Genomic DNA, 21,867 nt, shown 5'->3' on the forward strand with positions numbered 1-21,867 from the left:
GGATGTCACGCTGGCTACTATTAGCCAAAGGAGGGAAAGGTGGGAACAGTACCCTCCACTGAGCGGCTGATCATGCCTGTGATGATTGTTGAGGTTAAAAATAGAGAGAATAAGCAGCTTTAACATACACTTTAAGATAAAAATTCAATTGATCTAAAAGACAGTCATTCTCTCATACAGTATCCATACAAAAGCCTTGAAGAAAAATGTACTTAGGAGATGAAGTCCTATCTATAAGCATAGCTGAGGTGGCGAGGGAGGATACTGTTCCCACTGAGAGATTATCACACAGTGAATTAAGATAGGATATACGGCACACACTCAGATACAGATAGAGAAAGAACGAGGCAGGAGGGGAGGGGCAGGTCTGAGGTTGAGGCCGAGGTTTGGCTGGTACCTCCACAGCTATGCTAAAGTCCACCATGGACACACTGGTGTTCCTGTGCCAGCACACGTGCACCGTGGTGTTACCACGGTGAGGGGCGGGCCTCTCCAGGGAGCTGTGCGACGCGGTCATGTCGTCCTCAGACTCCGCCTCCACCGAGGAGTCCTCAGGGCATTCTGGGAAAGTCAGGAGGCTGTTACTACGAGACAACGACTAGGATGATGTGGGGGAGAAGGGTGCTAAAACACAGAGATCAATCAGAAGTCAACCATAGTCCCGCGTATCTGGAATTTGAGGTGTTGGGATTAACTAATAATACTTACAATCGTGCTGAGGAGCGGATTAGTCTTTTTCACATTTGTTCAAGGTGTTTACTTACAGCACTTACGCAGTACATTAACTTGTCATCGCAGGTATGTTCCCCAAATGTGAGAGTGGTTTTTGACAGTAATGTCCAATTCTTCCTATGCATCTTGTTGGCCAGCAACACCAACGGCCGTATACATTTCCCATACAAAATAACAAGTGAATCATTGTCTAAGTCAACCTAAGGCAACCTAATTTCTGTTATGTATGTGCCAACTTACTATTGTCAGTCAGATTGCTGGCCAGCAGGTCAGTTGAAGGCCCGTTGCTAGTTTCTGCCATGTCTATTGCCATTTTAATGTCCTCCATCCACTTCTCCATCTCCGCCACAGAACTGAAGGGAGACACACATAAGAGGATGCAGCTGCTCAGCTTGTCCCATGAAGCAAAACAAGCATGAGTCACGACAGGGTGGCCTAGTGGTAACAAAGACTGTCCTGTAACCAGAACGTCACAAGTTTGATCCCTGTGATGGCCAATGTGTGTGCAAGTGTCCTGACAAAATGTCCTTGAGCAAATCACTGAGCCCCTACCTGCTCACTCAGTGAAAGTCAACTGTAAATGCGAGCTTAAAGGGATGAAAAGTAATCCTCTAATGCTTTTTCTTTTTCATTTTCCTGGCCAAATGAAAATTTGATGTGGTTATGTTACAAGTGAGCAGCGTAAATAATAAATATGCCTTTGTACTTGTACCAAGATGTTTGTGTTGAGTCTGTTGCTGAAGAGAATGTATGTCTAACGATTCAGAAATTGCTCCACAGTATCATCTTCACAACACAGAAAAAGAAATACACACAGAGCTGCTATGGGTTGCATGTCAGATCCAGATACTGCATACTGTACAGTCTGTGTGTCGTCAACCACTGGTCTTACCTTGCTGCCACCACCACCGACTGCCGCTGTCCAACCAGGGTGAAGGCGTGAGGCACACCCCACTCATCTTCACTCTCTCTGATCTGGAAGAGCACAGAGACACAGAAAACACATCAGAGAGCAGCAGTATCTAGGACAGCAAGGACTGAAATAGACAGAAAGGGAGGGAGGGGTGTTAAAAAGAGAAGTGAGAGAGATGGAGATGTACAGTTGTACCCAAAGTGGAGGGGGAGAGGGGTGGGGGTGGGGCGGGTGGGGATTGGGTGCAGATGTTGAAAGAGCTACAGTTCAGCTGTTATGGGCGGCTCAATTTGCAGTAAGTAATGACAAGCTGGTGACAGACTTGAGAAGGGCACAACTCACTGTCATGCCATGGAGCGGCAGCTGCCCGTGCACTTTGAACTGATTGGTCGCCGTCATTCCTCGACTCGTGTACAAAATGACGTCGTTGAACTAGGGAGAGACAGAGGAAATGAGAGAGAAAACAGAGAAAATCTAAATTGATTGTCTTTCAAAACTAATGCCATTGACTCTGTATTCTGTTTACATGGGCTAAAAGTATGTAATCCAGTAAATAAAAAAGCTCCATTTGGGATTAGCCATCTTTGATAGACCTAAATGACATTAAGCTTTGGAGTGGAATGACTTCTATGGAGAAACATCTGTGTTATCCTCATTAAATGACACTGACATCAAGAACACTCCAGGAAGGGTTTGTACAAAGGAAAGCAATAAGGAAACTATAAACCGATAGTCAGGGGTTTATAGACTTTTATGACCCAAGACCCACATTATTATTATTTATTTCCTTGTTTATCAAAGTTCTATTTTCAACAATATCAAACCATAAGACTGTCAAAGCTCTAGGCAAAATGTGCTTTTTTCCCCCACAAAACTGTATTGTTGCAATAGTTCCGCCAACACCATTTGAGCAATGCGTATTTGGAAAGAATGAGTACATGATTATTTTTCCACTGAGATCACTGGACTAAATAATTAGATTAGTGTGATATGACCTAATCTCAGAAAGTGGGAGTTACCAGGAAAAACATTCGTTGCTGTAGACCTTTTCCAGACAGTTTGCTGAGGCAGCCTAACCTGATGAACTCCTGAGAAAGACAAAGAGGAATAATTGATGAGACAGATGAGCGGTGTCAATCAATGATAACATTTCATATTAAAGCAAATATATCTGGAAGTGAAGAAAAGTGAGAGAGAGAATCTAAGCAACACCACCTCTTAAAGCTGATTGAACTCACCCGTCCAGGAATGACAAGATTGTCAATGCCAATCAAATCCTTCTTAAGCTCCAGAAGCTTCTGGAAGTTCTCCATCTTGATCATGCTTCCTTGGAGCTGCTCCACCACCTCAGACACATCTGCCAGAGCAGCTAGAGACCGGCCGGGAGAGAGACCATTAGATCATCATAATATGATGTTGCAGGTTGTTATGTTATTCTGTGGTACCGGAAGGCCAAGACGTGCCTCACTGCACACTGGTATACAGTGAGTGAAGTGCGGTACCTCTGCAGTCCCTGAAGTCCACGTGAGTTGGTGGGTAGTGTTTGCACAGGCGCTCCAGGATCTGCTTGTAATGCATGAGGCGGTGCAGGGGCCGCAGAATGAAGACGTTGAGAGGAATGTAGCAGACCTTTTGCAGCTCAAAGTCCCTGCAGAGACCCTCCAGCCTGCGGGACGCCCTGCACGCCTTCTCCAGCTCCACCAGAGCTTCTGACTGCTTATGCAGGTTTGTCGTCAGCGGCTGTGGACAGAATAAAGACAGGGTTGGTCGGCATCTGGCACATCTACTGTATGGGTGTCAAAGTAATAGAATATATGTAAATATATTCTACATATATATTTACACACAGTGGTTGGAGTGTGCCTCACCTTCAAGCCTTGAAGGTTCTTTAGCAGGACATCTCCAATGCGCTGGTAGTCTCCTTTGATGTGAGCATTGGAACGTCCTTCCCTAAAAAAGATAAGCATCAGCAGTTTTTTATCTCTGAAACTTTATGGAGCCATTGTGCAGAGTGAAGTAATCTACTAAGGAATACAAAGGCGCTTTAAGTGCATTGATTATTCAGAAGTGCTTCAGCGCTTACGCAAGAAAAATCCCAATGAAGTTGGAAAGGATTCTTTTAACTTTGATGAAGAGATCAACCAGCAGGTGTCTCCCTTGAGCATGACATTCCCCATTCAGATGCAAGAGTAATGGGCTGCCATCACTGGATTCATTCAGAATATTAATTTATTTGGTACAGCATTTTAACAGTAACTTAAAAAACCTTCTGAAAAACATATCCAGTCTGTAAAAATGTATCTATCCTCATCTACCATTGACAGCTCTCTAATCCTGGTCAACATGGCTACGATACGTCTCTACTATATTTGAATATGCAAAGCAAAAAAAGCAGATACATGCAGTTCTAGATACTCTGCGTACTCATTTGAATGTGGTCCTTATCAGCACCAGAGTCCGACTGTAATGTCACTTTCAGCTCTAATGTTGGAGATCTCATGATGACTGGCCAAAATAGGTCTTGAAATAAAAATATGTCTGCAGCTAACGGCCTTAAACTCTGACAGCCTGTCAGGCTTCATGCATCACTGTCCGTGTGTCTGTACATCCATGTGAGTGCGCGTATGATTCAGTGTGTGTTAGATAAAGCACAACATCATTAAGAAGATCAGACAGCAGAAACCCACAGGCAAGAAAAGGCCGGCCTTGATGCAGCACGACTGTTGCCATGGAGACCGCAGCTCCTCAGGTCATCTAGGGGGGTTGTGTTGCCCTCACAGACTGAATGCCAATAAGACTCATTAAACAAGGGCCAGAACTTGAGATAAATCGGTCCAAATCCGAACAACACATCAGCGAACATGTTCTTAACCCACGGGGGCTTTGGAGCAAGTCGGAAAGCGATGTTTATTGGGTTGAAAAATGCCTCAGCTCCACGCAGCGCTGGTGTCTCACCATAGAGCCAGTCGCTGCTCCACCTCCCTGAGGAAACCCGTGTGGAACTTGTACAGCGGCTCAAAGTTGGAGAAGATGGTGTTCTTCAGAGACTCTGGAGTAGCTTCGTCTTCTCCTACAGCGTCCTGGAACGACTGAGATGACAAACACACACACACACACACACACACTTCAACATTAAAGCAATCTAACAAAGTGAAATGCAGATATTTTTCTTGACTATGAGCCCTCCTGTTTGTTAAAGGTGAAATCCATCCAATTACACATATTTTACACCTATAACCCTGGGAATTTCAGTCCGATTTGTGAACATGAAAAACTCTCAACCAAAGCTAGAAACAACAGACAGTAACAATACTTCAATCTGTCTGGAGCCTCTCCACTTTAAATTAAAGGGACACAATGACACCACTATCACCAAGAATGAGAGGACAGAGATTTTCCAGAGACATGAGATCATTTTCAAGCTCACTTGGATGTAAAAGGTCAGGCAAATATTATAAAAGTGGACAAATCAAGTGTTAAATTCATTGGTAGTGGAACAGCTACAGACTCTCCATGACATCAGGCAACTCAAGTTCTCATTCTCTGGTCTCAAGCTCGGTAAAGAGTTGTTCATGCCCACAAACACTGATTGAACGGTTCAAGATCATAGGAGTAGCGTAGATCAATACTATGTTGGTGTAGATTTCCAAAGGATGCTGCCAAAAGACCTTTAATCTGTGTGTTTTTGTAGCACCTAAGCCTTGTGACTTCTCTTAAATCCTTTAATTGCCAAGGGATGAATGGAGGAATCGATAGCCCATCATTCTCGACACGACCCTCGGGGATCGTTTCATTAAGAACTACCTGATCAAATTGAAGTGAAACATTGCATGTTGTGTGTGTTTGTGTGCAGCAGCAGATATAAACTAGCTTGAGTGTTGCTAGAAGGGCTTGGGAAGAAGACCAGAGGGCAACAGCTGTTCTTCAGATGACTTCACCCCAAACAGCAGCAGCACCAGCCAGCGAGGGAGAGAGAGAGGGGGAGAGAGAAAGAGGGAAAGAGAGACAGACATACACGCACACACACACACACACACACAGCAAGGCCGAAAAAGGAGACCAGCCAACCCAAATATTTATGAGATGTGTGAAAGGCTTCTCTGAACATTAGAAGATGAGAAAAGCTGCAGCCCTTAAAAAGCCAGTGAAAAGCGGTGATGGGTTTTCTCCATGTGTGTGTGAGCCGCCTCAGACAACCACAGGGCTTTTCACACAGCCTCAGAAGAATGTCCTCCTTGTTTGCAGTGGAACGAGTGGTTCCACCCATTTAATATCCTGCTTTCCGTTGCGTTTCCCTCGAGATTATGCCAAATAAAAAAGGTGTCCATATGTTTGTGTGTACACAGCCGGTGAAAGCTAAAGGAACAGACTGAAATAGGAAGTCAGTTGTGTGTGTGTGTGTGTGTGTTTAAAGAGATACATTTACACACACAATTTATCATTCGCAGCCTTGAGTGAGACAGATAAATGTATTTCAGAGTATGAGTCTGGTGGTGAATCAAAAAAAAAAAAAAATGAAATCACATCTGCCAAAATATCCCTGTGTCACCGCCTGACTCTATCTGTGTGTTTTGACGGATGCTCTGCAATGGAGCAGCTAACCGGAATAATCAATGTTTTCTCCCCAGAGGACAGCGCAGGAGAAAACAAACAGCGGAGCAGCGTGTTGGCAGAGCGGACTTGGCTTGTCTTACCACAGTCACCACCTCCAGGTCCTTCAGATACGTCCTTTCCGTGGTCAGCAGCTCCTTGGCGATGAAGTAGGCCCGATCCGTTGGGAACCTCTGCGCAAGAATCACATCAGAGGGGAAGACACTGAGCAAGAATAACTGGAGTATCTCACTGTGAGTAAGTCCGCAAGCTTTACAGTACGTTCAACTAGTGCTGGGTGCCTCATCAGGTGTATTGCCTGTCTACTAACCCATTTCTTTTAGTAGATTTAGTAGAAAGTACACAGCTTCAGTCCCAGTGGAGAATTATTTAGGACAGGTAATCTAGGTCCTGTGCTATTTAAAGTCTGTGACAGCGGCTTTGAAGCACAAAACCTCAGGAACTGATATACTGCAACATAGCATCTTATCAGTATGCTGATTATTACCCTCGCTGAACCACAAACCTTCCTCCGAACCTCGTCTTCGTCGTCGGTGCGGACGCTGCTGGCGTCGTTGAGCAGGGGGCTGGTGAGGGGGGAGGGCTGCCGGCCGTCCGGGCTGTGACCGCACAGATCCAGTGACTTCTGACCGTTCACCATGCCTTGGGAGTGGCCAGAGGATGCGGAGAGGTGCGGGCTGTTGGACACCACTCCTGCAGGGGGTCAGGCAGGAACCGCAGTGAAGGGGGGCACAAAAAGGCAAAGTTAGAAAAAAAGGCAAAGTTAAAGCTTATGATGAAACATGAAATGAAAACACAACAGTCTACCAGACCTGGGTTAAATAGTAGTTGCAAATATTCTTAGCGTTTGCATTCACCTGCTTGAAGTACTGCATGTGTGACATTTGATACATCAGGACAACTCAGGTCAGGGTAAATTATTAATAACAGGAAATTCACTTTGAAAGACTTTATGGTGATTGTTTGATTGGTGATTAACGTTTCTGGCACTGTCTTACATGGCAACCCCCCCCATAAGGCAACTTAGTAAGCTCAAGCAAACCATTAAAATGATCTGCCAACACTATTTGACCCAGGTCTAGAGTCTACTTGAGCCACGCAAGGAAACACTAATGAGGTCTAGCAAGGGGATTTGCCTGCAGCTAGTGAGAGTCAGTCATGACTCACTCTACTGTCCAGACAGCTCTGGCACTCTGCTCTTTGTGCCGCTTCTTGGTTTCCACCATTAAGCGAGCTGAGACACATACTGCAGGATGATCAAGAGGCAGAGCTTACTTGGTGTCATCTACACTGACGATGTTCACTAAGCTTACTTACTATGTTACAGCTGTTACTTGCCCACCACTCTCTGCTGTCCTCGGGTATTTTGGCATAAACAGAACAGTGGTTACACACACACACACACACACACCAGTACACCTCGTGCTTGCAATTTGCACAACACATCAGCACAACTCCAGTTAGGATTTGCTCTAAATGCTATAGAGGGAAGGAGGGGGAACCACAAGCACAGGCGCACAAATACAACTACAAGATATCTACAAATGAATGTATATAAAAACTATATACAGACATTCAGCGCACCGACCAACACTACATCTACAGCACTACGGGGGGATGATGGGAAATGTCTAGTATCTACGGTGATCACGAGACAACGATGTCAGGGTCTCAAAAAGAAGATTCAGAAATCTCACTTGATAGAGGTCATCTTTATTGACACTAGTATCACACAACCGTATACAATGTTAAATGAGTATAACGCTCTGAGAAGAGGGGAGTAAAAAATGGCATCAAAGCCCAGTGAGTGTCAAGAGGGACATTGTGTGAGTGAGTGGATGAGAGACTGAGTGAGAGAGAGGAGAAAAGTGTAGTAAAAGAAAAGTCTCTGAATTCATGCATACTCTTCTAGGCCTCATTAACATTAAATATCACAAAGATCTTCCTGAATATTAGGATTTCATCAACAATCTTGTGACACTTGTTATGATGCTGTTATTACTTCACCAAAACAGTCAGTTGGTAATGAGGGAGCATATACTGTACATCATCCAGTCAATGAATACAAATCAGCCCTCTATTCAATTCATACCTAATAGTGACACAATCAGTCGTAAAAATACATTTTTTGAAACTTGTTCCAACTGATAGCGTATGATTTCCTATTCTTAAAACCTGCTCTAACATTGACTTCTCACGTATGTCATGTAAAATGACAAAATTACAGTGACTGAAGTGATTGAGGGCGCTAAAGGTATAGCACATACACATAGGTAAGCAGCCAGGGCAGAAGAGCATGATGTACACCATGCCTTAGCCCTGCGTTAGCGCAGCATGCACTGGAAACAAACCCTGAATGACAGCAGTGGTTGCAAACACACACAAGCCTCGCCTATAGACCTGGGAGTTTCAGCCGGTCACAAACAGCATTGCATTACATAAATAACTGGAATGGATTAGAGATTAATGACCAAATCTTGAGCCTGATATTTTTCTATCTGCCCCATGTGCGGCAGACTGTCACTCCAGATCTATGGGAGAGCTTTGTGCACCAGAGAGGGCTCCCTTACCCTGCAGTGATCCAGTAACTCCCACTAACAAACGTATCCTCTCTCTTAGATTTCACGAAGTGCTGCTGTCTGTCAATTCATTCAATCCACGTGACTCAGCCTTGATAATGTGCTTATGTAAACTACGCTGAAACATCAAATCATTTAGAAATCTAAAACAGATTTTAAATTAAAGGGCCCGATGAAGATTAAATATCAAAATAGATATATCATGTCTCACTATGATTATGTTGCATGACGTCAATGCTAAAAATGTCCGGGAGAGCCGTAGAAGCAGTCGACAGTGATGGATGAGCTGAGAGACTTGGCGCTTTGAGGTGTTGCCCTTAAACTGCCTTTCACACGTACAGCGCACATACACACACAAAGCACATACTAAATCCTGCTCCGAATTCCCTCCCTATTCCCAAGCTCCTGTCATCCTCAACCTGACGTTCTATCTCCTCCAGTCTGGCCCGTGTCCTCTGCCTACACTTAACTGTTAGCTGATTCGCTGCAGCAAAGGGAACCCAGATACTGGTAATCTTGCTTTTTCTCCTCCTTACATAGTGAGTGACAGAACAGGTACAGGTTTACATGCGGTCAGAGCTGGGAAAAAGAGACATGATAAGACACTTCCATGCTGACAGACCAGTGCTTACATTGGACAAAGAAAAAGAAACAGAAAGAACAGAATTGTGATATGAAGATCATCACTTTCTTAATCAAATAACACCATGCAAAACAAATTAACATGAGGATAATGACGCGAAAGGAACTTGAAGAGCCAGAGAACAAAAATAAAAGTGTAGTGCCATTTTGTTAAGAAGATTGCAAGCCTTGCAATCTTTGGAAAAGGGCAAACCAGTGAATTTTGAGTACACCCTGGCTTTTGAAGGGCTCGGCTATGTGAGTACAATACCAAATTAATGCCAGATATATTCCAGCAAGGGTCAAGTGCAGAGGAGGATGTCAACAGTGGGCTTAAGGGTCATAAACTGATTTGGAGTGGCTAAGCTACCACTGCAACAGACATTTTACTCAAACTAAATTAAATTCACAGTTAACCTCAGCTTGACCAGGCCACTGCTGGTCTCTAAGCCTATTAGATAATATTCGCCAAAACATTATAAGGTAATATTAGAGTACTGCTGTATTCATATCACATTTATGAACAAAAAGTGATAGGTAACTGGAGTTTCACTGGAAGTTAATAAAGTCCAGAGGTTACTGTAAACATAAACAATATCGGATGCCAATCAGGTGTTGGTATTTGTAGCATATGGATTAGATGCCACTCCACCACCAACTACCACAGACAGAACCTACTACTTCACAACAGACATAAGCCAGATACTGTACAAACAGCAAAGAGACAACATGGTTATTCCCATTAGTGCCTACAAATTAAACAATCAGTGCCTCTTTTAGAATTCTGCAACATGTTGATCACAAGAGCACACAAGTGCGTTACACAGAAAACTGTACAAAACTTTTACCGACTTCATCAAACTAACCAATAAAAAATACAGTACCAATCTATTGTCAGTTTATTTCCCTATAGGAAGACATAATGAAGGCATCTGAGACTGAGCAACTGAACTCTAGCATTCAACGGCTCTGCAATGCAGTGTTGCAGACTCCGTTTTAAAGTGCAAGTCCAGTCTACTCAAAGAATAAGAAAATGTGCAACTGCAGTAATAAATTCCCTATTTATCATCCTCAAGTTTTAAAACTGATACAAACAGAGCGCTAATTCTCTCTAGTCAGTTTTCATTCATAAGTAGCTATACAGTGTTAAAACGTAACATGGCACTTTAATATTCCTCAGAGATATGTTAATACAATCAACGCACAGGGAGCTTGAAAGATACAGCCTCCGTGTAATGGACAAGAAAACCCTGAACCGACCATTTTCCATGCCATTTTACAAAGGGTAGTGCATCCCAATGGAAGAGAGACTATAGTTCAGTTCAGACAGTGCCTCTATTAGTGCTATTAGTGCTTAGGAAGACCGAGTTGCCCATGGTGTATAGAAACCCGGGTCTCCTGACACAAATAATCTATCACCAACTGGACACCACTTAATTGAAATTTACCAGCCCATCTGTACCCAGAGGAAGCCCTGTGAACTCTCCGCTGGAGAAGGTATGAAGCTCTCTGTACACTAACAGCTGAATACCTGTCCCCCATCCTCATCACCAAAGGCATGGCATCCATCCTCATCTGCCTCCTCATCCAGCTGGAGGCTGCCAAAGGAGTACTTGTTCCTGGGCATGGGGGAAGAAGTGTTGGCCTCAACTGGGTTACCATACATCAGGGGGCTGCTGGGGTTTCCCCTGGTGATTTCCACCTCAGACTCACTGGACTCTGACCCACTGGTGGTGCAGCTATCATTCATTTGAACTGCTCCCATGTGTGTGACACCAGCCTGCCCTAAGCGTTTCTGCGCTGGACTGGCCCTGGCCCTGCCAGGAGCTGAGAGGCCATTGGCCATCATGCGGCGCTCTAGAGCAGCCATGCGTTCGGCCCGGGACAAGACGGGGCGCGGTTCGTGCAATGGTGTGGATGTTCCCTGGTTCGGGTTATAGGCGTCTGTGTTGGAATGGTTATGCATGTTGTGGAGCTTCTGTAAGTGAGGAGAGCGGCTTGGGACAGGGGAGTAACTGCCGCAGTGGGGGAGACCCTCATCACTGCGGGACCCCTGGTAAGTATTACCGCCACGGTTTCTGTCATCTGACTGAGGGGGAGCTGAGCTGAGACCGTTCTGCTCAGCGTGGCTGAGGGAACTTGTTCGATGGGAGGCGCTCATGACAGGACTGGAGGCAGCGCTCTTTGAACCCATCACGTGTCGGACTGGGAGGGGGCTGCCGCTGCACCACTCCCTACTATGGACGTTGACGTCCACCATAGCGCTATGGACAGAACTTTGGTGACCACTTTGGTATGACTGCTTGGCTGCTTCATCCAACTCACTGCTCATATTGAGTGGGGGTTTAGCAGGGGAACTGCACTCCCTGTACCTCATCCTACCCAGAAAGTGATCCTGCTGGGACTGTAAAGCCCCGTTTATGCACCCAGTGCCAGACCCACGCTGCAGCATGGCCTGCTCCCCATAGTTGTGATTAGTGCGAGACCTGCTAGCCTGGACCCTGGCCACATCATATTCACTATCTAAGTCACTGCAGTCAATGTAGGGGATGGAGGAGCTGCTGCCCTTAGCAGCCCGAGATGCTGGACCTGTACTCAGATGTTCTGGATGGGCCTGTCTGGTGGAGCCCCTTGCCTCCTCTGCCCCAGGCCTGGCCCCAGGCCCCGGTCTATCCTCACGGCCATTCCTCTGGCTGGAAGGGCTGGCCCGTGTCCGCGAGGCCAAGGGGTCTTCAGCACTCACCAGCGCAGACTCCTTCCAGTGACGCCGAGGAGGAGAGTCAACTCTGTCCCCGGGAGCACCACTCTGAGGGGAAGACAGAGGCAAGAGTTAAGTAATCTAAAAAACAGTACACTATATCCATGACTGTGTTCAAGTCAATTATGAACGCTAACTAAATATTGGCATTTTGAATGAACTTTAACTGACTTAATTAAGGCTGTCTTTGTGTAAATTAAAGCATAATATGCTGGCCATCAGATGGATGCAACTCCACAAAAGCATTGTTTAACTCCATGCTGATAAATCGCCTGTGTGTGCTGAAAGACTGATTGAGACACTGACTTCTGTTGGCACTTCATGGTGGCGTGGAGAAGGCAACGGAGACAGGCGACTGTTGTGTTGGACCCGACTGTGTTTCCTAGCGGAGAGGATGACAGCGGTCAGAGTTCTACACTCCCAGGAGCCTCAGCACAAAATATGTCAAAATTACGTAGAGCCTTTACCTTTCAAATGGGATCTTTTTAAACTCAGACTCCCTCACATAATCAATCACCTGCTTCTGTGTGCGGCCACTGCAGAGACAAGCACAAGTGAGGCAATAAAGTGACATTCCAGTAGAGATGTAGTAGACTGCGGTTGTTAAGTGACAGGCAGAAATCGCTATCCGTCTGCTGTCCTGGGAGACAGAGAGATGCTTTATGATGCACCCTTCAGCCTCTCTCTACCTGAATCTGAAGGAGGAGCCTCGTGTGAAGAGCACAGGCTTGGGCTTGGGCTTGGGTTCCTCAAAGAGGCGGAAGAAGGCGTGGTATTCGACACAAATCTTCCAGAAGACTTTACAGCAGTCCCTGCTGCCCATCAGGAACTCCAGTGTGTCCTGATATGAACTCTGGTGCAAGAGGGACACATAAAGACATAAGTTGCAACACCAACCACTGATGGGCTTTGTATTTAAAATCTATACAGCATGATCAACCAGCATGACTTACATTTAGATCTGGCCTCAGCTTGATGAGGAAGCGTTTCCTTTTGAAGCTCAGTTTACGCACTTTAGACCAGTTGAAGGCATTGATCTTTGTGTGTCCCTACAGAGATAAAGGATGTAATTAACCGTTAACTCAGGATAAAAATAAAATATAATATTCACACTTTTACCACCAAACTTATCTATTGAGAACTGAAGAACACTAAAGAATTACCAAACACAAAATGGTTATCGCAATTAAACCAACAGTGTTTTCATAATTATATCCAAGCCACCCAGATGACTTTTTACGCAATCCATCATTAAGTATGTAAGTGTTGACCTACAAACTAACGTGACTCACCTGAATGACCAGGACACCGGTGTGTGCCACGGCCAGGCTAAGTCTGGTGCCTTCGCGATCCTTGGCAGGGTGGAGGCGAATCCCATACATCTCCAGCCTGCGGGCCACCTCAAGTAACTGATAGTCTGATTCTGCTGGCGTGTGACCACTAGCAACACACAACACAACAGCAACAAGTTAATCTATATTGGTCTTGCAGCTGTAGAAAACATCTACAGGCGGAGAAAGGGTGAATTAAGACACAACAGAATTGCAGGGCTAATCATACTCGCAGGTTTTAGTACACTGACTTACCCATCGCATACTGTAGCGCTGATTATTCTTTCAGTAATTTGGTACAAATGACTTAAATCCTAGCAAATCATCCTGCTGTGTATCTCACTAATTGAGGTGAAAGACTGAGCCCAAGCGGATCTAGGTTTCTCATGTTTATCTGACACCAGAGAGGTTTTGAAGGAAAGGGGGTGGGGGGGTGCTGGCAAAGCCGCACACTAACTAACTTTCCTAATTCTTATCAGTGAAAAAGCCTTCCTGTTTCCTGTGTGTGGTACTTAATTAGAGATTTAACTCTCTGCATGGCATCCAGCCAGAAGAACTGTGGTTACAGTTATCAACTGAAAAGCCTTGAAAAAAAAAAACAGCAAGTCAGAGAGGGCAGTCAAATCTAATGGAGGTCCTTTCATGTGGCAGCTGCCTGCTGCGTCTCCATCTCTGCCACTGTAGTGTAGAGGTGAGACAAGGGTCACAACGCTTTGGCACACACTCAAACTTTTTCATTGACGAGGACAATTTGGGGGAGGATGGTGGGACGGGATCTGGAAGGTTTCCATTGATGTGTTCCTAGCAGCACACTGCCCACAAGCTGGGGTCAGATACTAGGAAAAGTACTGAGGGATGGAGATTCAAGTTCAAGGGCCCATTTCATTGCACAAACCTGCGCATTAGACACAAGAGAATAGACACTAAAAAAAAGTAAGAGGATTTTAACCTGCTAACCCTGACAACAGCTGTGTGTCTCATTTGGCTGGGTTGACGGAAGATTCCACTCCTTTTTTGGGGAGTAATGCAGGCTCTTGTTGATAAAGTGGTAGACAATCCCATATTCACCTCTGGGCAGAAGCCGTAAAACAGCTAACAGGGACTTGCTTTGCCTAGTCTAAGTATGATAAAGAATTCCACAGCGCAGTCTGAGAAAGAGCCTATTCATTCAATGGTTAGTTTCCTGAATGTGTCACCTGCATTATAAACCATCCCCTCGGGGCATGCATGAGGTCTGAAACTACTTTTTCCCATTCAGGGGTGAAGAGAATAATTTGTGTTGTGCTTCAGTGACCTTACAAAGAACTACTATTGGTTCCAAGGAATGCCTTATTAAAGATTGTACACATGGTCTTCAAGAGGAATCCAACCCTCGCAACTCACATATTCTTTGAGTGAAACTCCATGATCTTATCCATCAGGGCCATCTGATCTGGGATGTAGTTGTTATTGAGGAGGTGTGACCGGCACTGGCTCTCCTCAAAGTCCCCAATCTCAGCTAAAAAGGGAAACAGAAGAGAGGACAGACATTGTGTTATCTTAGTGAAAGCAGTGAAAGCAATGTTTTACCTGCTACACTCTAGGTTGATAACAATTACACCCTTTTGCATGTCTATATATAGACGTAAGGTTTCACTGATCTTCATCAGAGCCAACCTTGTCTTTGATCATTGTTCTGACAGATCCCTATGGTGATAGATCATGGCTGAGAAATGTCAGGTTGTGAACAGGCGCACAGTGTTCCCTGGCAAGGCACGACGATGTGTGTGGCTGTTCTGAAGCAGTTCTGCCAGATTACGCTCAGACATCCGACTGAAAGGTATCCATAGCAACACAAAGATTCTCAATTTGCAATGCTGCGCAGTGTGCTGTATGACAACGTTTGAGGATAAGCTCTGCGTGAAAAACATAATGTGTTTTCCAAGACTCGCTGGTCTCTTGAGCCACATAAGGAAACAGTCATGGCTGACTTACACTGGATAATATGGGAGACCATCAGGGCGGCGCTGCTGTCATTGCAGGTCAGACGTCCACAGGACAGGTCCTGTTTTATCTGGAGGGCAAACAGGTACCTGGACAAGGCAGAAAACATAATAGGACAGATTCAATAAGACAGATAGGGTAGCGGTTTCAAACACTGGAGCAAGATCAAATGAACCTCTTGGATCATCTTAAATGTACCGTATAATTCAAATGGGATATCAAACAGAGTTATGGTATTAAAGAAAAAAAAAGGGTTTTAAAGAAAAATGCGTAGTTCGCTTCTATGTACTATATGGCATAATATTTATGATTTAATGAAGAGTCCATCTACAAACTTCTGGGGTGCGCCAGATTATTCACATATTTAAAATAATTTATTGGTTCCCATTATGTAATATACCATATTAAAGCTCTAAATGCAAAGATCAACAATCTATGAAAATCTACAATGTGCCTGTTTTTACTTGAGGAGTCACAATTACTGATATCAACTTGCTTTATGAATACTTAATGAGAACACAGTGCATACACCATTGGGGGAGGGGAACATTAGTTTTCTGTATGCCTATTATTTCCCCACTATGAATGTGAAAACATGCTAGTCATGAGCCAGTTCCACAATGAGAAAACAGAAATCAGAAAACCATTAGCTCTGCGGTAATCTCCAGAGGGCTAAATGGGAAACATTGCAGCCGTGAGACGTGGGTTAATTGCATAGCTGAGGAGGAAATAAATCTTTCGGGAGGGTGGAGCACATGTTTCATTTCTACATTTTCAAATCACTTATTTATTATTTAGATTCACATATATAAATGCATAGCTCCACGCTCACTGACAGACATAAATGATGTAGAGATAAATGGGAGATAGAGGTAAACATGTGGGTTGTGGATCTCACCTAGTCAGCTCCTCCAGCAGCTGGGCATGGTCCGGGGGAAAGAACTTCACCACAAACCGCAGGACTGTGTGCTTCGGTCCTGTGTGTGATAGATAAGTGCCATAATGACACATGTTGTAAAAACATATGATAAGATAGTATACAGTAGTGTAATAGAGGATTAATAATAAGATCTCCTGAATAAAATAAATGGATCATGTAGTGGCTCTGAAATATTTGTAGACTGATTTCAAAGCTGATTTAACCAGATAAATCAGTATGATGTTCATAGAGAAAGATGCCTTTCTATGGAAAAGGCTTTAAGTTAACAATAAACCCTTGTAATAAAGTCACTTACGTCTGAGCTGCTTGATAATGGGCTTGATGAGGTCTACCCAAACCTGCGGACAGAAGAGAAAACATCACTATTTAGCAGGTCGAAGCAGGCAGATCATAAAACAAATGGGATATACAGTACAAGAAGAGGCTCTATTTGACTTTCCTTTTCAAGGTCACTCACCATCATCTTGTGATGGTCCTGAAACTCCAAGCCAAAGTAGTCACCCTCAATGAGGTTCATGTGGGAACACACCAGGTCAAACAGCACCTTGCCTGACGCTCTTTGCTGTGAACAAGAGGAAAAGAATGGTTCGATCATTTTGGATAAACTCAAGGCAATATCTTTATGATCATGTAACTATTTCTATTTTTACTCGAGACATTGCAACATTTTATAGTCTTCTAATTAAGTCAGGGACCACCAAACATCACAAAACCCCAATGACAGACTTCAAGAACCTCTGACACAAAAGAGCAGCGACAGACAAAAGGGGCCGCTGCTTTTCAGTTCTGTGAAGCGCTGACAAACTGCGCGGCTGTTGGTGTCACAGAATAGATGGCATCTCTGCCTGTCTAAATTCCACTGCCATCCTCCCTCTATCCCTCAAAGGCTCAGTTGACCGCTAAAAGCCTCCATCCTCCCTGCTGCAGCTGAGGGGGGTGGGCCCGGACTTTGATCTGTGTTTTCAGTGTCACTGCTGAAGGACTGGTGATAGACCAGCAGCCTTTGAGGCTGATACAGCGTCAGGATGGGGTAAGTGTCCCCACAGCCCACACCCCTACACACAAACACAGCACTTTGAAGACTGACTTAACCGTCCACTTTCCGCCAAATGCATTTATAAGAAGACAACTCAGAAACACCAAGGAAACCCCAAAGGCCACCGCATCTTTAGAGAGAGAAACTTCCCCATTTTGGGGTCAAATAAATGTCAGGGATTGCCACGGAAACCCGTCCTCTGTTGAGGATGTCCTAAAAAGACACCAAGCTTTGTAAGGCAGCACACAACTGGAGAATTTCTGCCTGGCTGCTTTCTCGTGACTGGCTTGCAGCAGAGCAGAGCGTATCACAGCTATGCTAGTGTTTATAGTAGCAGTTCCCCCTGGCTTGGATAATGATTCAGGACTGTTTCTGGGCATTTGTGCTCACCCATCTCTCTACTTTTCTTCATGTTGAAACTTAACAATAAGTCTCTTGGTTGCTATGTCACAAGCAGCAACAAGAATCCCCTCGGTTCAACTGAATTGTGCAACATCCTCTTTTCAGCTGACAATAAAGGGTTTACCCTCTTGGAAACCCATGTAGTGTTTCAAAGACGAATAGTGACACTGCACGCCCATTAATGCTTACAGAATAAAAACTTAAGCTGTATCAGCTTAGTGAGAGAGTTTACACTTCCACAACCAAATCCATAATCTTCCCCAAACAAGGCCCCCCGCCGCCCTTCCTGTAGCACTGCTGTCTCTCTCCGGGCCGCCTCATGCAGAGCAGAGGGCATCCTACCACCGAGGACCAGCTGTTTCCATATGGTGACGAGCTGATGAGGGAGACCACAGGGAGGCTGGAGGGAAGAGGCCACCAGCCAAAACACACCCTTGCCACACACACACACACACACACACACACACACACTGCTGTCCAACAGTCACCCCCCCCCCCTCCCTCACCCCCCCAGAGGAGAGAAAAAAACACTCAGGATGAATTCTAGGTGTCTGATGTTTTCTGCACCTATTTGAACAAATGTGTTCCAGCTCCAGGAAAAACAGCAGCAGAGAAAACTGAGCTGAGCGTCATGAAGGCTGAAGAGCGTTTTTGTCTTAGTGCACTCTCTCATATCCAGTCTTATAAATCTGCTGTCAGTACAAAATGACCATGCGCTGGGCAGAGATGGGCTAGGCCCGGGGCTGATTACAGCTGGGCAGTGCTTGATTAAAAGCAGCAGTTGCAGACTGGAGTAATAGTCCTGCCATTTGACACTGCTGCAGCCGACACAATGAACCCCGTCATTAATGAAGCACATGAGTCATAGTGATTGACTGCCGCCACGGCGCAGGCACAGTACAGAGGACACCAACTCATACACCCGGCACTCTCAGATCCCATAGAGATGTGCTGAAGGAACCTGGCATAAGAACAACTTGTCTGCTGACATCTTCACTCTGATGGTAAGGGCCAGATTGTGCTAGATTTCTATTTATAGTATTCCCATGATGTCACATGCATTTCCTACCAGTATGGTGCTTTACCACATATAGAGCTCATTGGCTGTGGCTGTCATTTGATTATAATTGCCTCTTAATTTATTACAATCACCTGTTATTTTCCTACCAAGATGGCCATGTGGTGATGTAACAGAATACTATGAATAAGGTAGGGCTTGTCCAAATCAGGTCTGATTGTTAACCAAAGTATAGAGTGCTTTCAGGTGGTGTATCATGCTTTCTAGCAGCCATACTGGAGGTTTTCTGCAGCTGAAAACATCTGATTGCATTTAGAAACGTAACTCTGTAGCCTCAACAGTACTGGTTCATTTCTGTGTGGTGTCTGATACATCTGATCGATGTTGTGTTAAGATAATGACATCTTGACAGTTTTTTAGCCGTAGTGTCCGGCCAGGCTGCTATCACTGTATTGTTAACACATCAGATTCCTTTAAAAAGATATAATGGCTAGTAGTTGCATAACATTAACATTAGTTGCTTTGCTAAATAAGCTTGCTGGCTAGTTAGTTAGCTGGCCAACAATGCCAAAACCCAACTGTTTGTTCAGGTTAAATGAGCTGTCTCCTCTTGAGCTACAACTCAGAAAGCTTTGAAGCAGAGGCTAGGGTTAAAGACAAGACAGTTTGCTGTGTCAGAGGAACCTAAATCTGGAAGCAAATCTACCTTATCGGACCATTCACTTTTACTCACTGTAACGTTAATGAATGGACTTACACACACACCATGATTATCTTTTTCAGATATCTCTCCTTCTAGCCCAGTTGCACACCAAACAAATGAGAGATGCAACAAAGTGTATTTTTTTCTCCCAGGCTCTATACACTACTACAGTCTATAAAAAGAACACATTCAGTGTGAAAAATGTACAAAAATGCAGATAATCAAACATGGGGGCTAATACTTTTTCCACAGCACTGTACATGGATACACTGGCGCATGGCAGCACATGAGCATATATAGAAGCAAGAGCAAGACTGAAGTTTACAAAGTAGGGCCTGTGTTTTGACCCAGACATGCAGCGCTGAATCACATCACACATGCATAATTTCTGGCCCCTTCGCAGAAATTATGGGGTCTACTCCCCATCAGAAAGGTTACACCACTTACGAGGAAATATCACGCTCAGCAGCTGACATTTCTCTCACGATCTACAGTGCCTAGGAAATGTCACCAATCGCTCTTCTTTGGGGCTTTTATCTACAAACGCACTGCAGATGGTTTACATAGTAGTGGCTAATTCCAGTGTCGGTCGGTACGTCCTGATCCGGTGGTCCCGGTTCCAGGGCCAGACGCTCAGGAAGTATCTGTCTGGGTTCATCGTGTTTGAACATAAGCTCATAGGACGCTACTACTGTTTACATGTGTGAGGCCAGGCATGCTCTCTTCGCTACACTGACCTCTACATGCTCTGGCTGACGGGAGGAGGGTAAATAAAGATGACAGCAATGTCTGCACACATGTCTGCTTGGGTTTTCTACTCGGGGCTAGACCAAGCCGTCCCCCCACTCCTCCTCCTCCTCCCCATTTCCCTCCTCCTCCTTACCTCTTGTTAGTAAACTCCTGTCAGCAAAAAAAACCTTTGTGAGGTCAGGTGTAAAAAGCTTTGCCTTTCCCCTAGTCTAACCCTCCAGGAAGCGTTGGTATGGTCCACTTCACCCACAGTGAGCCAGCCCAGTGCACACCAAACTTCTCCTGGGGGTGAGGATGTGGGTGGGGGTGGGGGTGGGTGGTATGGGTGGTAAACAGTCTGCCAATGCCTTTAGGCCCAGGATGAGGGAGGGAGAACAAAGGGAATCATGCCTGGTTAGATATGAGAGTCATGGCTGTGGTGCACTGGAGGAATGGTGATGGCTTTGGGGTGGGGTGGGGGGGGGTCAGCCATTGTTGGGTGGGATTGGAAAACAACAGGGACTTTACAATTCGATTTTGTCTTTTCATGCTTCTTGGGACATGCTGGCTGTGCTTTCCCTTGACTGTTATGGAGCGGTCATCATACAGTTGGAATGTTTTTCGGCTGTGACATTCAGAAACATCACAGCAAGCTGATAGAGGTCACAGTAAGATGAAAGACTGTGTGGTTTAGAGAAGAGAATAAGCAAATGGGGATTTGGGGAAGGGTCACTTTCAGGAGCCCAACTCTCTGCTGTGCTCATCTGATAAGAGAGTAAGTCGGCTCAGCTCAATAAAAACCCTGCTGATTTTTCAAATGATACCAAATATATTCTTGAATTGATTTTTGGAGGCCATAAATTGATTTCAGAAGATGTAGTTGTTTCACAAATCATAACTTTTGCATTGCACATGTGAAGTAGCAGTGTGTGTGAAAAACCATGAGAATGAGAATGACTTTGGATACATTAAAGTGTACTATGGCTGTTCTGATAACGCTGCTCTACACTGGGCTGAGATTGCAGAACTGCTTACAGTAGCAGGCAGATATATTCCCACACAGATTCCTCCTGGTGCCGTTATTGAAAACTGGTGCTGTTATTGAAAACATATGTGAAAAGGAGGCTCCGCCGCCTGTCAGGAGCTCTGTTGTGTTTACCACGGCAGAGCTCCGGAGCAATAAAGTGGAATCATAGCAATTTAAAATGCCTTAAAGCACGCGTGGGCATGCTTGCATGTGTCTGTACATGTGGTGTGTGTATGTGTGTGCATGTGTACTTGCATGAGCAGGTGCATGCACTGTAAGGGAAGGATAGGACAGAGGGGTCAGAGGCAGTAATAACTCATTGAGATTCAGGTCATGTGCTGCCGGAGTGCCCAGGGTGACTCGACTGCAGCGGCAAGCTGACAAAGTGAGAAGGATCGGGGGGAGGCGGGCCTGCTGATAATCCTGTCACGGTACCATCTCCTTCACCTGCACACTCTCACAACGTGTGTGTGTGTGTGTGTGT

The 21,867-nt window shown here is 45.0% G+C and overlaps 1 protein-coding gene across 1 annotated transcript in view; it reads right to left on the bottom strand.

Moving 5' to 3' along the window:
- The window catches only part of LOC139655867 (FERM, ARHGEF and pleckstrin domain-containing protein 1), a 46,747-nt gene that overhangs the window by 2,968 nt on the left and 21,912 nt on the right, over positions 1–21,867 (bottom strand). Inside the window, exons 3-24 of the mRNA XM_071533260.1 lie at positions 16,926–17,030; positions 16,764–16,806; positions 16,427–16,505; positions 15,520–15,617; positions 14,929–15,043; positions 13,507–13,654; positions 13,168–13,263; positions 12,904–13,067; positions 12,682–12,750; positions 12,521–12,596; positions 12,046–12,262; positions 6,762–6,949; positions 6,340–6,429; positions 4,601–4,734; positions 3,514–3,595; positions 3,148–3,385; positions 2,884–3,014; positions 2,665–2,733; positions 1,988–2,077; positions 1,625–1,707; positions 973–1,085; positions 398–561 (exon numbers count right to left, since the gene is read on the bottom strand). Coding sequence (XP_071389361.1) covers positions 398–561; positions 973–1,085; positions 1,625–1,707; positions 1,988–2,077; positions 2,665–2,733; positions 2,884–3,014; positions 3,148–3,385; positions 3,514–3,595; positions 4,601–4,734; positions 6,340–6,429; positions 6,762–6,949; positions 12,046–12,262; positions 12,521–12,596; positions 12,682–12,750; positions 12,904–13,067; positions 13,168–13,263; positions 13,507–13,654; positions 14,929–15,043; positions 15,520–15,617; positions 16,427–16,505; positions 16,764–16,806; positions 16,926–17,030 — 2,592 coding nt within the window. The remainder of the gene's footprint in view (positions 1–397; positions 562–972; positions 1,086–1,624; positions 1,708–1,987; positions 2,078–2,664; positions 2,734–2,883; positions 3,015–3,147; positions 3,386–3,513; positions 3,596–4,600; positions 4,735–6,339; positions 6,430–6,761; positions 6,950–12,045; positions 12,263–12,520; positions 12,597–12,681; positions 12,751–12,903; positions 13,068–13,167; positions 13,264–13,506; positions 13,655–14,928; positions 15,044–15,519; positions 15,618–16,426; positions 16,506–16,763; positions 16,807–16,925; positions 17,031–21,867) is intronic.

The sequence above is a fragment of the Centroberyx affinis genome, unplaced genomic scaffold (genome assembly GCF_046629955.1).
Source record: "Centroberyx affinis isolate AG114_WGS23_722 - 3 ecotype Tasmania unplaced genomic scaffold, CSIRO-AGI_Caff_v1 ptg000166l_1, whole genome shotgun sequence".
In the NCBI taxonomy this organism is placed as follows: Eukaryota; Metazoa; Chordata; class Actinopteri; order Beryciformes; family Berycidae; genus Centroberyx; species Centroberyx affinis.